The sequence below is a fragment of the Salvia splendens genome, chromosome 1, assembly GCF_004379255.2.
Source record: "Salvia splendens isolate huo1 chromosome 1, SspV2, whole genome shotgun sequence".
Classification (NCBI taxonomy): domain Eukaryota; kingdom Viridiplantae; phylum Streptophyta; class Magnoliopsida; order Lamiales; family Lamiaceae; genus Salvia; species Salvia splendens.
In genome coordinates, this window is record NC_056032.1 from 37,595,565 (window position 1) to 37,610,058 (window position 14,494).

Below are 14,494 nucleotides of genomic sequence, written 5' to 3' on the forward strand. Positions count from 1 at the left end.
CAATGAGGTTGTGTAATTTATCACAACTTCATTTGTCAATATATATTTTGTTTGGTATTCAAATATCTTTTGTACATTTAATTAAATAAAGAATACCTAAATCATATCAAAATTCCTAATTTTTTATCCACTATAAATAGAAACCACATTTCTTATAGTTTTATTCACAAAAATCTCTATTTTTCGCCACATATAATCCTTCTTCTATTTTCCAATATCTCATTTTTTAATACTTTCTTTTCGCATCTATCATCATGGATGATGAGAATAACATATTCTATAATTCCCAAAATTTCAATTCAACCCAAAATTCAATCATTTCTAAGAATATTTTCCTAGTTTTGATCATTTTCTAAATTCTAGCAAATATTAAAGCTCACTCAAAACATCTCAAATATACTATATAATGATAAAAAAAATTAGATTTCGTTTTAACGTAATTCCGGTATGTTGTACTTAAATTTTGCATACTATACAATTACTATATATTGGATGCCGGTTCAATATGCAAAAAATCGTTATATTGAAAAAGTACGATATACCAAATTTCAATAAGTCATATTGAAAAATTGACACATTGAAATAAAATGTATAAAAAAATAGTCAGTAAAAATAACGGTATAATATCTACTCATATCGACATTTTCGATAAAGCATACAATATATCAATTTCGCTAAGATATACCGTACTGATTCATCTATACTCTTTCTTATTGTATATAAACACAAGGACACATTTTAACCTTCACTTTTGAATCGAGTTCAAAGCAAAACACCAATATCTATTTCGACTAAAAATAGTGAAAATATGTTTTCACTACCCTATCCATTTATTTTGATCTACAATATTAAAATTCATGATTATTTATTAAACTTCTAAATTTTACATAAAATTCCTTGTAACTATAGAATTTTTCTTAAACTTCGTGTACGGATCAGACCATTCGGGATTCACTAATTACCGGGACCTCTTTGCAATTACACCACTACTGAGATGGCTAATCTCAGTAAGTACAAGCCACAATACAAGAAAAGTATTACATGAGTTACTGACTATGACTAAGTACAAGAACTACACAAGAGAAACCCTAGCTACAAGGTATAATCCTTGACCGGACTTGACTCCAAGCAGCTATGGTTGTCATTGTACCTGCACACTCAAGTAGAAATATCAGTAACACTAAACAAGATCCTCTCGGATCTAAACAAGAATAAACCATAGAAGACAAGTCAGAAATAGTGCGATTTGGCTCAGGTTGCACACGCAACTTCACAGGGCCAACGACCTCCACTATCTTCACCAATAAGTCACAAGGGAGCACCGTGAGACAAACTAGACCCCAAACCCTAGGGATCTACCGATTGCTACTACGCTTTGACCAACTACCACACGAAGTTCACAACCACATCTTAGATCCACCTTCGAAAGCACTAGAGGTCACAGGTCTCTCAAATCACAAGAAATTGCCCGAAGTTCTTCACTCAATCGCTAGATCTGAACTGAACCGTTCAATCTTTGGTCTAAACGATCTATCAACACAGGAATTGAAGGATCTATGCTCTTCGCTCACTTAACCGGAGGGAAGAAGTCACCAGAGAAGAAGATCGGCGAGGATCGGAGATGAGAGAGAGAGAAAGTAATCGTATGAATGAATGGAAGGATAAGAGAGAGTAATAGTTTACACTCAGCAAACAAACACAGCCATCAATCCAATGGCCCAGAGACGCGATCCTCGTGGAGATGCCACGCGACAGCAATCGGCAGCTCCCATTAAGTAACGGCCCAACACTCAGCTGGAGCCATCACAAATGATACGTGCCAAAAATTAATTCAGCCCAGCTTAATTAATATACCGGCCCAATCCCCAATTTGGGTCCATTTATCTCACATACTCCACCTTGGACCACATTGGGTAAACGGAGGAGAGCTCTGGTCCACGTGTGTCTTCATCACAGCCTACAAGGTAGTTCCTAGACACCAAAGAACCAAAGTTCATGATAAGACTCATTTCATGCATCGGTTTGGGGGTAAAATGTACGCTACTTGATCGGTTTTATCGCGCAAAATAAGTGTTAAATGTGCAGAAATGCCACTTGACCAAGGCAACAAGGCCAGACTGATCAAGCAAGTACAATAGGTGAAAAAGGCCAGAAAGCAGGGGAGTTGATCAAGGGGAGTAATCAAGCATCAAGGAGGGGACCGCTGGCTTCCAGAAGAAGGACACATGAGACTATGAGCTGGATGGTGCGCATCATTCTGTTATCAAGGACAACGTTCTAGAAGGGGACACGCGCTGATATATGAGACGCAAGGACAGAGCTGAGTCACGAATCTGTTACAGAAAAGCGTCGTCCTTCTAGAAGGAAAGCACGTAGCAATCAATGAGTCGCTCACTCTCAACATGAGCGAATATTCCCTGCCAAGATCGTTATCCAGCTGGAAGTCATGCCAAGCCTATAAATAGAGGATGTGCCACCACGCAAAGCAGATCCGATCCTTTACTTTCCGTCTTTAGTTTAGTTTAGTTTAGCTCTCTAGTCTAGTTCAGTTCTCTAGATAGCTTAGATAAAGTAACGCTTAGTTAGAAAGGGCGATCGAATGAGCGCTGCAGAATACTTGATATCTGTCGGCGTATTCTTATGTTTCCCACCGAGGATCTCCCCGGTTTTACTTGCTTTCGTATTTCTGAAGTGTTAGCTTAGTTTAAATTTCACGTTGTACTGTTCTAAGTTTTAGTTTTAATCAAAGCTGTTTTCATTTTCATCATGGCGTTTACTGTTTCACGTAGTTAATTTTCATTCCAGTATGAAATTCACTTGACCCAGTAGTTAAAATTTCCTTGATCAAGTTAGTGACTTAAATTCTGTCTAGAGTAAAAATCAGTAGCTAAAAACTCCCAAGTTAAAGCGTGGCAGTAGCCAACCCCCTGTTCACTACTCACACACTTGATACACTAGCTTCTCTGTAGGATCGACCCCGAACTTGCCGCTTTACTGTTAAAGTAGTGTAAAATCGGGAGTTTATAAATTACATTGGTGGCGTGCGATAGCGAGATCAACTTGATCAAGTGGCAACGACATTTGCTAACTGATCTATCCGGTTCAGTTATCTCTTCCATATAACTTAAATCTAAGAGAAAAAGTCGCGATCGTTAGGCTCGCCAAAATGGCGCCGTTGCTGGGGAAGCATGGTGTTATTTTATGTTTATGTGTAGCGCATAGGTGTATATAATTTTGTTTCCTTCTTTTCTCATTTGTTTTTTTTCTTCTGTTGATGAGAAGGTACCAACGCGGTGGACACTGGAATCATCCTTTTTTATACAGAGAAACTAACGTGCGTTGGAGAGTCCAGGAATCCGGCGTAGTTACCACTCGTTACAGAGCCGCGCTAGCAGCAGCAGTAGCCGCTGATCAACTAACCAACGAAGAAGAAGGAGAGCAGAACGCGCAACCTAAACCACCACCACTTGAACAAGCAGAAGCAGAGATGGCCCTCATCGCCGACGACTCAGAAATTGGCTCTCTGCACGCTCATGACGAGAAGGAGCCCACACACGCCATCGCCGTTACTCCTGGGATGCGGACTATCGCAATCAAGTCAGAAGTACTGGCCGTTTCGTCCTATTTTTACGGCCTTTCAAAAGAATGTCCGTACGTCTTCCTGGAGGAGTTTTGCCGATACTGTGATATCCAGCCTGTACCGGCTGGATCGAAGTACAAGAAAGCAAGTTGTAACACAAATCAGGAACATACTTCCCATTGTCCAACTTCAGAACCAAACCATTTTCAAACTTCAAACACATAGTCCCAACACCCAAAATTTGACACTTTTTATCATTTTCCATTGGAACATAAGAGTCAAAAACAAGTTTGAAATCAGAGAACAAATTCCTGAAAGGAGAAATGTGAAAAGTGCATCCTGAATCAATCAGCCAGTCATTTTGGGTAAAAGTGCAATCAGAGGCAGAGTTCACAGATAAAATGTCATGATTCATGAATCAAACCCCTTCATAATCATCATTATTAGCCAGATTGGCCAGAGCATCCATATTTTCATTATAAGACTTAACCTTCTTAGGCCTAGTACATTCTTTCTTATAATGACCAACTTCCACACAATTAAAATATTTTCTATTGCCTTTGGGATTCTACTCTTAGACCTAGACTTGCCTCTATTTGACTTTTTCCCACCAATATTCTGCTTCCCGTTGTTATCCCCCTTGAATTTAGATCTACCTCTAATGTTCAGGGTCTTATTCTGGGAAGCCGTAGTCTCATTATTCTCCTTAATTTCAAGTTCTTTAAATTTCAGGGAACTAATGATCAATTCAAGGGGAGCAGTATCCCTCCCATACTTGATGGTAGCCTTCACATCACTGTATGAGTCAGGGATAGCCTTCATTAAAGCAATGCTAGTGTATTCATCAATAGTTTTATTACCAGCACGTTTAATGTCTTGTACAAGCTTCTGAAACCTATCCACATTGTCATTTATCTCTTAGTAAGATCAAGTTTAAATTTAAAGAGTTTTCCAAGAAGATACATCCTACTTGACATAGATGTCTCAGTGTATAAGGTTTCAAGAGTTGTCCACAATTTAGAAGCAGAATCAATGCTTCCAACCTTCCTTATGACTGAGTCACTCAGGTTGAGTATTATGGTTGACCTTGCCAACTCATTCATTTCAGCTTTCTTTTCAGCAGATTCAGTTTCAGGAATTGTATTTTCAACAACTTTGAAAACTTTTTGCTGTATCAAAATGCATTTGGTCTTTTGTTTCCGAATACTAAAATTATTTTTGCCATTAGTAATCCCAATAACAGGAGCAACAATTTTGAAAACCAAAAGATTTTTAGCAACACACACAGAAAAAAGAAAAGAAACACACTTATAGGCACAACACATAACCCTGCACACACAATAGGTGAACTGAAAAGCCACAAAGACACGGAAAGTTCACCAAGAAAGCACAGAATGCAGGGATTTGCTAAACTAGGACACCACAAATGCAAGTAATCAGATAAGATCACACACAAGCATGCACATGCAAGTGGTTAGCCCAAAATGTGTTCAAACAGAAAATGCACAACTCAACAACTTGAGATCCTCCTTATCTGCCACGAGTACCCTGGCTAGAGGATTTCCCAGTTCGCAAGCACTCACTGAATGAGGGCGTAGGAGGTCACTCTAGGCAGTTTGGAATAACACTTGGTGGATAGGTAATTTTCTCACAGCAAACAGTGTATACACTATAACACATTCTTGCCAATACTTAGCACACAAGAGCAAAACACAGCGGAAGAAACTTAAAGAAAACAGGAAGAGCACCAAGAAAGCAGTAAATCCTAGCAAACCTATATAAGAAAACAACAGCACATAGCCTAAGCCGCGGCAAGCGACTACTACCAGCAACACCTGCCCACCCCTAAAACTAGAAAGCAGTAAAAGTTTTAAGGATCCAACCAATTTACCAAAGCGAGTATCCTTCGTTAAGGAATACTTGTCTTACCTCTAAGCCTATACCGGAGGCTGAGCTTTACTCTAACGAGCCCACCTCCTTAGTTTTAGCGACCCGGCGTGCCCGAATGATCCCCCGTGGCTCTGATACCACCGTGGAAATCAGACCATTCGGGATTCACTAATTACCGGGACCTCTTTGCAACTACACAGCTACTGAGATGGTTAATCTCAGTAAGTACAAGCCACAATACAAGAAAAGTATTACATGAGTTACTGACTATGACTAAGTATAAGAACTACGTACACAAGAGAAACCTTGGCTACAAGGTATAATCCTTGACCGAACTTGACTCCAAGCAGCTATGGTTGCCATTGTACCTGCACACTCAAGTAGAAATATCAGTAAAACTAAACAAGATCCTCTCGGATCTAAAGAAGAATAAACCACAGAAGACAAGTCAGAAATAGTGCGATTTGGCTCAGGTTGCACAAGCAACTTCACAGGGCCAAGGACCTCCACTAACTTCACCAACAAGTCACAAGGGAGTACCGTGAGACAAACTAGACCCCAAACCCTAGGGATCTACCGATTGCTACTACGCTCTAACCAACTACCACACGAAGTTCACAACCACATCTCAGATCCACCTCCGAAAGCACTAGAGGTCACAGGTTTCTCAAATCACAAGAAATCGCCCGAAGTTATTCACTCAATCGCCAGATCTGAACTGAGCCGTTCAATCTTGGGTCTAACCGATCTATCAACACAGGAGTTGAAGGATCTATGCTCTTCGCTCACTTAACCGGAGGGAAGAAGTCACCGGAGAAGAAGATCGGCGAGGATCAGAGATGAGAGAGAGAAGTTTATAGAGAGAAGGAGGAGCGAAATATCTGAGAGAGAGAGAGAGAGAGTAATCGTATGAATGAATGGAAGGATAAGGGAGAGTAATAGTTTACACTCAGCAAACAAACACAACCATCAATCCAACGGCCCAGATACACGATCCTTGTGGAGATGCCATGCGGCAGCAATCGACAGCTTCCATTAAGTAACGGCCCAACACTCAGCTGGAGCCATCACAAGTGATACGGGCCACAAATTAATTCAGCCCAGCTTAATTAATATACCGGCTCAATCCCCAATTTGGGTGGTCATGACTCATAAGTAGCATTTAACAAACCTATATACTGAATTTTACTTTCGCGTATCACTATCTATGGTCTCACCTCCTTTCTTCTACTATTTCTTAATTCAGGTAATTTACAACTTTTATTCATATATATTCAAATTAAATTCATACATAAGTAGTAAAAATATTAAATTTCAGTAAGATTTAAAAAATTACATAATTAAAATAAAAATAACATAAATAGTAGAAAACATAAAAGTATTTATTTATTGTGGAGACCTAATTTTTTTCAATTCAATCTTGATGGAGATGCATCGTAATCGCGTTTCAACTCACGACATTTCGTAATCTTGGAATGTCATAGGCATAGGCATACATCAAGATAAGTTTTAAATTATAGTATCTAAATACTGGAAGGGATCACCACATTTATTATATAATACATTTTATAATATACCATTAAAAAGTTGACAAGTGGATCTCATTCTATAGGAAGAGAAGTATTTCCAAAATTTCCCCAACCAAAGAAATTAAAACTTTATACCAAATATAAAAATCGTTTAGTTAAATTAATTTCAGATAATTATGCTTAGATTTAATAGAATAAAATAAATAATGTCAATTTTACTATTTTGGATTTTGTATTTTTTTCCTAATACCATTTCAGTTAATTATGCTAAGTTTTAATAAAAAAAAGAATGGGGGAGAGTTTATAATATCACCCCAAAACGCAAATATTCATGATCTAAGTGCAAGACTTATGATTAACTTGCTTATTTATTTATTCACGTTTTTTAAACACTTTTTATTCTGTACAATTGTAATGCATATTAAAGTATTTTATATAGTACGTACTAAGTATAATTCAACTTTAGTAATTATTTTCTTATTAATATTTTTTAATTGATGTTTTCAACCATTTAGGAATTAGTGTGCAAATTTACTTTTCATTAATTTATGTAGTAAAATCCAACTATAAATATATAAGTTCTATATATAAGGGAAATTACTTATAATAATTAATTGTGCCCATTCTTCCTAAAAGAAAAGAATTAAGTAAAATTACTTAATAATTATAATTAAATTATAACACTAAATCTAGGTAGGTCGTCTGAAATCATTAATCATATTAATAAGAAAACGATTATTGGAGTTAGCGTATATAAAAAAATCCAATTACACAAATTTCTTTAATAATGTATTTTAGAATTTAAAAGAATATGGATTTAATAAGATGTAAATAAAGAAAAAAAATTGCCTTTAGTTCATGAATTTTAGAAAAATGTGGTGTTTTTCAAGATACAATACAAAGAATATTATACTTTTAAATTGATATGGCACAATTTGAGGAGATAAATTTTAAAAGGAAAGAAGATTAGTGAATTAAATATATTGAAAATAACTTTTCTTTCTATAGAATGAGATCCACTTGTCAACTTTTTAATAGTGTATTAAGAAATGTATTATATAAAGAATGAGGACTATTCTAAATTTTGGTAAGGGAATAATGTGAATTGTGATGAAACAAATTAAGGTAATCCTTTTTTGGGCATAGTCTTTGTCAAAGTTTACCGCGTGATTTATTACGCTTTAACTTTTCACACATTAATATCAATTAGTGGTTTTTGCATTTTTGCTATTTAATGCACGATCTCTTAAATCAAACTCTTTTTTGAATCAATTCACACATTTCAGATTGACAACTTGAGTTTTGGCCCACTTTCATATTTGAATTTAGCGTTTTTGAACCTTCTGTCTCAAAGTACTCCATTTGTATCTCACACCATGTCCTTTTATCTTTTTTTCAAATTTTTACTCTTACAATTACAAAGGTTCATTAACCCTGTAATAATTTATACTTTTATATTAAATTTCAAGTGTTTATTACAAATGTTACTTAAAGTTTATTAGTAGTATTTGATTAATAATATTTTATTTTATAATAAAATTAATTACTTCCTTCGTTCCGTCATATAATTAAGTGACTCGTTTTCTTTTTGGGACATCTCACCTAAAGTAAGTAGTTTCCTTTTTTGGCAAAATTTAATACAATTATTCATTTTTACTTTACCCCTCTTCACTCATCTATGTTAGTCTCTTTCCACTTAACTCTCTATCCATCATTTTTTAAAATCATATGCTCAAAAGAAATGCCTCTTGCTTATGACGACGGGACATATAGAATACTAGCAAGACAAAGAAGACAAGACATCAATATCTAATGTATAATTGCAAATATGGCTAAACATGTTCCACAAATAACTAAATAAACGAACACTTTTGATGACAAGTACACTTAATGATCGAGAAATTAAGTTTATATGGAAACATTGATTTTGAGTTGATAAGTTACATGGTTGTTGAATAGTCCAACTCCATCTCAACAAAATACCTTAACCTTCAAATCACCCTTCCATCACTCTCTAACTATATCAAACCAATTCTCACTTCCAAGCTAAGATATCTCAAACACACACTCTTTATTACACTCTTCACAGTCCCCAAACTCCTCAAATTTCACATCTCTCTCTCTTTTACTCCTAACATGGAAGAACAACACCAACCCGCCCTCGATCCCGACGACCAAGCCACCGCCCCCTTGGCCAACCACCGCTCGAGCGTGGACAGCTCCCGGCCATTCCGATCGGTCAAGGAGGCGGTGGCTATATTCGGGGAGCGGTTCTTGGCCGGGGAAATCTACTCCCCCAAGACCTTCGCATTCCCCAAGAAAGAGACCCCATTCTTCTCACCGGAGCACGACCGGAAACCGCCGCCTCCCAGCGAGGAGGCGGCAGTGCTGGCAGACAGCGTGAAGAAGCTGAAGACGGAGCTGGAGGAGACGAAGGCGGAGCTGAAGCTGCTCAAGGACAGGGAGTCCGAGACGGAGGTGGCCCTCGCCTCCTTGAACGCCGAGCTCCACCGCAACATGTCCAAGATGGCCAGGGCGGAGGCGGCCGCGGCCGGGGCAGCCAAGGCCGTTGTGGGGCGGGGGCCTTCGCCGAGCCTGGCGCAGGTGCTGAGCGTGGAGGAGGAGAAGATAAGTATGTTGCTTGGGGGGAAGAAGAAGGAGAGGAGAGAGGCGGTGAAGAAGAAGAAGCCTATTATACCGCTTGTCGGAGACTTGTTTTCGAGAAAAAAGAAGTCGTCGGCGGCGGCGGCAACTTTGCATAATCCTCTCTATGCGTCTTCTCACCTTCTATGAGTGTTTGCTTCTGATTTCTGGTAGATTATATTTTAATGTATTATTTTGAATTATGTGAAGGCAAAATTAAATAAAAATAGAGACTGATCGTGGAGTGGTTGATGAGATGATTTTGTGGTGTGATCCAAATTAAAACAGTGGGAGCTTGTTTGTGTATAGTTTTCGATTGGGTATTTGGTAATTGTCTGATGTAATTTTGAATGTTATGACTTCTTTGAGGCCAATTCTGGTGGTACGGCCGCACTTCGTAATTGTATTATGTAATTTAATTAATTCACATTATTTTATCAACATTGATTGCAAATTAGTGATGATTTGATCGATTTTAATTGTATATTCAGTTTGTAAACTCTATTTGAATTAATTTTACTCCCCCCATCCAATCCCAGCTAATTTGTCTCATTTTTCTATTTCCGTCCATCCCACATAATTTGTCTCATTTTACTTTTTACTATTTTTGTTAGTGGACCTCATATTCCACTAACTTTTTCAACTCACATTCCTACTCACCTTTTATTATAAAACTAATATATAACAGTATGACTCACATTCCACTAACCTTTTCAACTCACTTTTCATTACATTTCTTAAAACCTGCGTCCGGTCAAAATGAGACGAATTATCTGGGACGGAGGGAGCAATCAAGATTTGTGGATGTCGCGACAACATTTTTTCTTAGTTATTTTGACTCACACAAGTTTTTCAGTAAATTTTCTTTTAAATAGCTATAAAAATATTCAAAAAAAAAAAAACAACTACACTTCTTAAATTAAGTCGTTTCTGTCATTGTTAAATCTATAGGTTACATGCATGTTGTGTTCATCTAGCACCCTCATTTTCTTTTTTGAAGCCTATCCCCCCTAGTTCATTTCCTAATTACACGTATTATTTTTATGAATGAACATGGTGGTTGTAGGGATCAGATCACTTAGGATTCACTAATTACCGGGACCTTTTTTATTATGGAACAACTGAGATGGCTAATCTCAGTAAGAACAAGCCAAATACAAAACCAGATGTTACAACAAGATAATCAGAGTACAACCGCAAGAATTACAGAAACCCTAATCTATTGCTAAGCCTTGACCGCTTACAATAGCACCGGTTCCTACACTGCAATTCACCTGCACACTCACACACAAGTTAGTAACAACAGGTAATAGATCCTCTCGGATCTAAACAACACTAAACCGTAATCGAAAGAAACTTGGAACACAAAGACCAGAGAATGGCTCAGGTCGCACACACGACTTCACAAGGGCCAAAGACCTCATCCGTCTTATCCAACAAGTCACAAGGGAGCACCGTGGAGAGAATCTAACCCTGAGCTAGGGTTACCCGATTACTACCACACAAAGCCACCCCACGCGTTCAACCACTCACAGACACAACCACAACACCTCAAGAACCCTTAGAACTCACAGATCTATGAAATCCATCGAATAACTTCCCAAAAACAACAAGAGGACGAACTCAACCGTTTGAACTCACACAAATCTCCAGATCAACTCAGAGGTTGAGAGATATCACTCGATCCTCACAGAAAAGAAGAGAAATGAGTCATCGGAGAAGAAGAACGGCCGGAGTTTCAGAGAGAGAGAGAGGTTTCTAGAGAGAAGTCAGAGAATCGACTTAAGGAGAGAGAGAGAGAGTGTGTATAGGATAAAATAAGAGAGTGAAGAGTCAAGGAGTTGAATATAGACTCTGAGAAAACATACCTCAAATCCAACGGCTCAGCGTCGTTATCCGCGTGGAGGTGACACGTGGCAGCCATCGGGTAGCTCACTTAAGTAACAGGCCAAGTCCAGAATGGATCAAGCCATCAATTGTAATTGGGCCATCAATAAATCAGCCCAACTGATTTAAACAGTACGCCCAAATGGTCAGTCCATTATCCCACATACTCCACCTTGGACTACATTTGGTAAACAGAGGAGAGCCTTGGTCATCGTGTTGTTTCATCATAGCCTACAAGGTCAGTTCAAGACACCAGAGAGACAAAGCTCATTAGTCAAGAAATAACCAGGTTGCCTAACAAGACACCAAATGGCAAGCCAATTAGTCAAGTAGGTCTTTTATTTTGCCCTGTGATTTCAGTAGACAACAATCTAGAGAAACTACAAGTCTTCCCCCGAGACATGCATATGCACATGCTAACCACAATCAAAATGCAACCTTTTAATGCAAGTAAGCAGTTTATCAGCAGGCAAGCATTTAGTTCCCATATCAGCAGGATTCTTGTCAGTATGCACTTTATGCAACATAATTTCTTGTTTTTCAACCACATCTCTAATGAAATGGGACCTAACATCTATATGCTTAGTTCTATCATGAAAAACAGGGTTTTTGCATAATTGAATAGCAGACTGACTATCAGAATACAAGGCAGGAACAAATTTTAAGAATTTAAGTTCAGAAAGAACTCCCTTTAACCAAATTGCTTCCTTCATAGCCTCTGTGATGGCTATATATTCTGATTCTGTAGTGGAGAGGGCTACTATGTGCTGCAGTTGAGACTTCCAGCTTATACAAGAACCACAAACAGTAAACACATAAGAGGTGGTGGACTTTCTCTTGTCCCTATCATTTGCACAATTGGAATCCACAAAACCACATAGATTTATACCATCATCACTTTTCATAAAACACAGACCATACTTAGCAGTATGTTTCAAATATCTTAAAAGTCATTTCAAGGCCTCCCAGTGTACAGGTCAAGGGTTAGACATGTATCTACTCAAGCAAGAAACAGCATAAGCAATGTCTGGCCTAGTACTAACCATTAAGTACATAACAAAACCTATAGCATTAGCATAAGGGACCTTTCTCATAGCATGTATATCAAATTCAGACTTTGGGCACAAATCCTTACTCAACATAAAATGAGCAGCTAAGGGCACAGAGGTAGTCTTAGCAGCATCCATGTTAAACTTATGCAAAATATTAAGCACATATGGTTCCTGGTGAAGCACATGCACACAGTCATTTATGTTCCTATGGATATTAATACCCAAAATCTTTTGTGCATCACCAAGATCCTTCATATCAAAGTTGTCACACAAAGCAGATTGCACATACTTAATAGATTTAAGGCAGGGTCCCATAATCAGCATATCATCCACATATAGCAATAGAAAGACAGGAACTTTATCAAGATTTTTCACATAGAGGCAAGCATCAAAGGTACTTCTCATGAACCCAAGTTTTTGCATACAAGAATTAAATTTGATGTTCCACTGTCTAGGGGATTGCTTTAAACCATATAAGGCCTTTTTTAACAGACAAACATGATTGGGATACTTGGGATCTACAAACCCTTCAGGCTGTTTCATATAGATAGGCTTATCTAAGTCACCATGCAAGAAGGCTGTTTTTACATCCATCTGTTTCAGTTCCCAATTAAAATGCGCACACAAAGCAATCATAAGTCTAACAGTAGTGAATTTCACAATAGGGGCAAAAATTTCAGTATAATCTACCCCCTCTTGTTGAGTAAACCCTTTGGCCACAAGTCTAGCCTTCTACCTAATTCATTCTACCTCATTCTTAATTTTATACAACCATCTGCAATCAACAACAGAAGCATCAGCAGGTAGAGGGACAAGCAACCAAGTACAATTAACTTTCAAAGAAAACATTTCATCTTCCATGGCTTTCTGCCATTCATTCCAAAATTTTGATTTTACAGCCTGTTTATATGTCTGAGGCTCATCACCATCAGATTCATGCACATTAAAAGCTAAGGCTATCAAGTTTACCAAACCAGAATACCTATTAGGTTCATTAATGTGCCTACTGACTCTGTCTCTAGCCAGGAGATAATCACTCAAGTCTGGACCAGGGTTAACAACTTGATCATCATGATTGTCAGGTAAAACAGGTTGAGGCTTAGGTTGAGGCTCAGGCTCAGGCTCAGGCTCAGGGGTGATAGGATTTGGAATCCAAAATTGCTCCACCTCACTTGGAGTATCCTCAAATACCTCCACTTCAGTGAGATTATCAGTGGACTCCACCTCACTAGGAGGCTCATTTTCCACACTTAGAGGAGTGGGATCAGGGGCAGGTCTAAGACAGGAAAATTCATCTTCATTGAAGATGACATCTCTTCTTATAATGACCCTGAAACCAGGCTCACTTCTATTCCAAATCCTATAACCCTTGACACCCTCAGGGTATCCAAGAAACACCAATTTCTTAGATCTAGGGTCCAACTTGTCAGTTTTAGAATGAACAAAGGCACTACAACCAAAGACTCTTAAATGAGACAAAGATATTTTTCTACCAGTGAAAGCAGATTCTGGGCATTTTCCTTTTAGGGGAACAGAGGGAGATCTATTCACAAGGTAGGTTGAGGTCATAAGGGCTTCACCCCAAAATTTTTTAGATAAACCACTTTTTGACAAAAGACACCTAACTTTATCTAAGAGGGTTCTGTTCATCCTTTCAGCAACTCCATTTTGCTGAGGGGTATAAGGAGTAGTCTTATGTCTTTTAATCCCAAACTGAGAACACACACTGAATTCATTTGGGCATTACAAAACTCCAGACCATTGTCTGTCCTAATGACCTTAATGGTTTTTCCAGTTTGATTTTCAACAAGATTTTTCCATGTTAAAAACTTTTCAAAGACCTCAGACTTGTTTTTCATTATAAAACACCACACTTTTCTGGAAAAACATCAATTATGGACAGAAAATACACA

The 14,494-nt window shown here is 38.0% G+C and overlaps 1 protein-coding gene across 1 annotated transcript; it reads left to right on the forward strand.

Moving 5' to 3' along the window:
* Window positions 1-9,012: 9,012 nt before the first annotated feature.
* Window positions 9,013-10,099, forward strand: LOC121799757 (WEB family protein At1g75720). The gene has a single exon (XM_042199218.1). It carries the CDS (start codon window positions 9,136-9,138, stop codon window positions 9,790-9,792), a length of 657 nt encoding a protein of 218 aa, XP_042055152.1. The 5' UTR covers window positions 9,013-9,135; the 3' UTR covers window positions 9,793-10,099.
* Window positions 10,100-14,494: the final 4,395 nt, after the last annotated feature.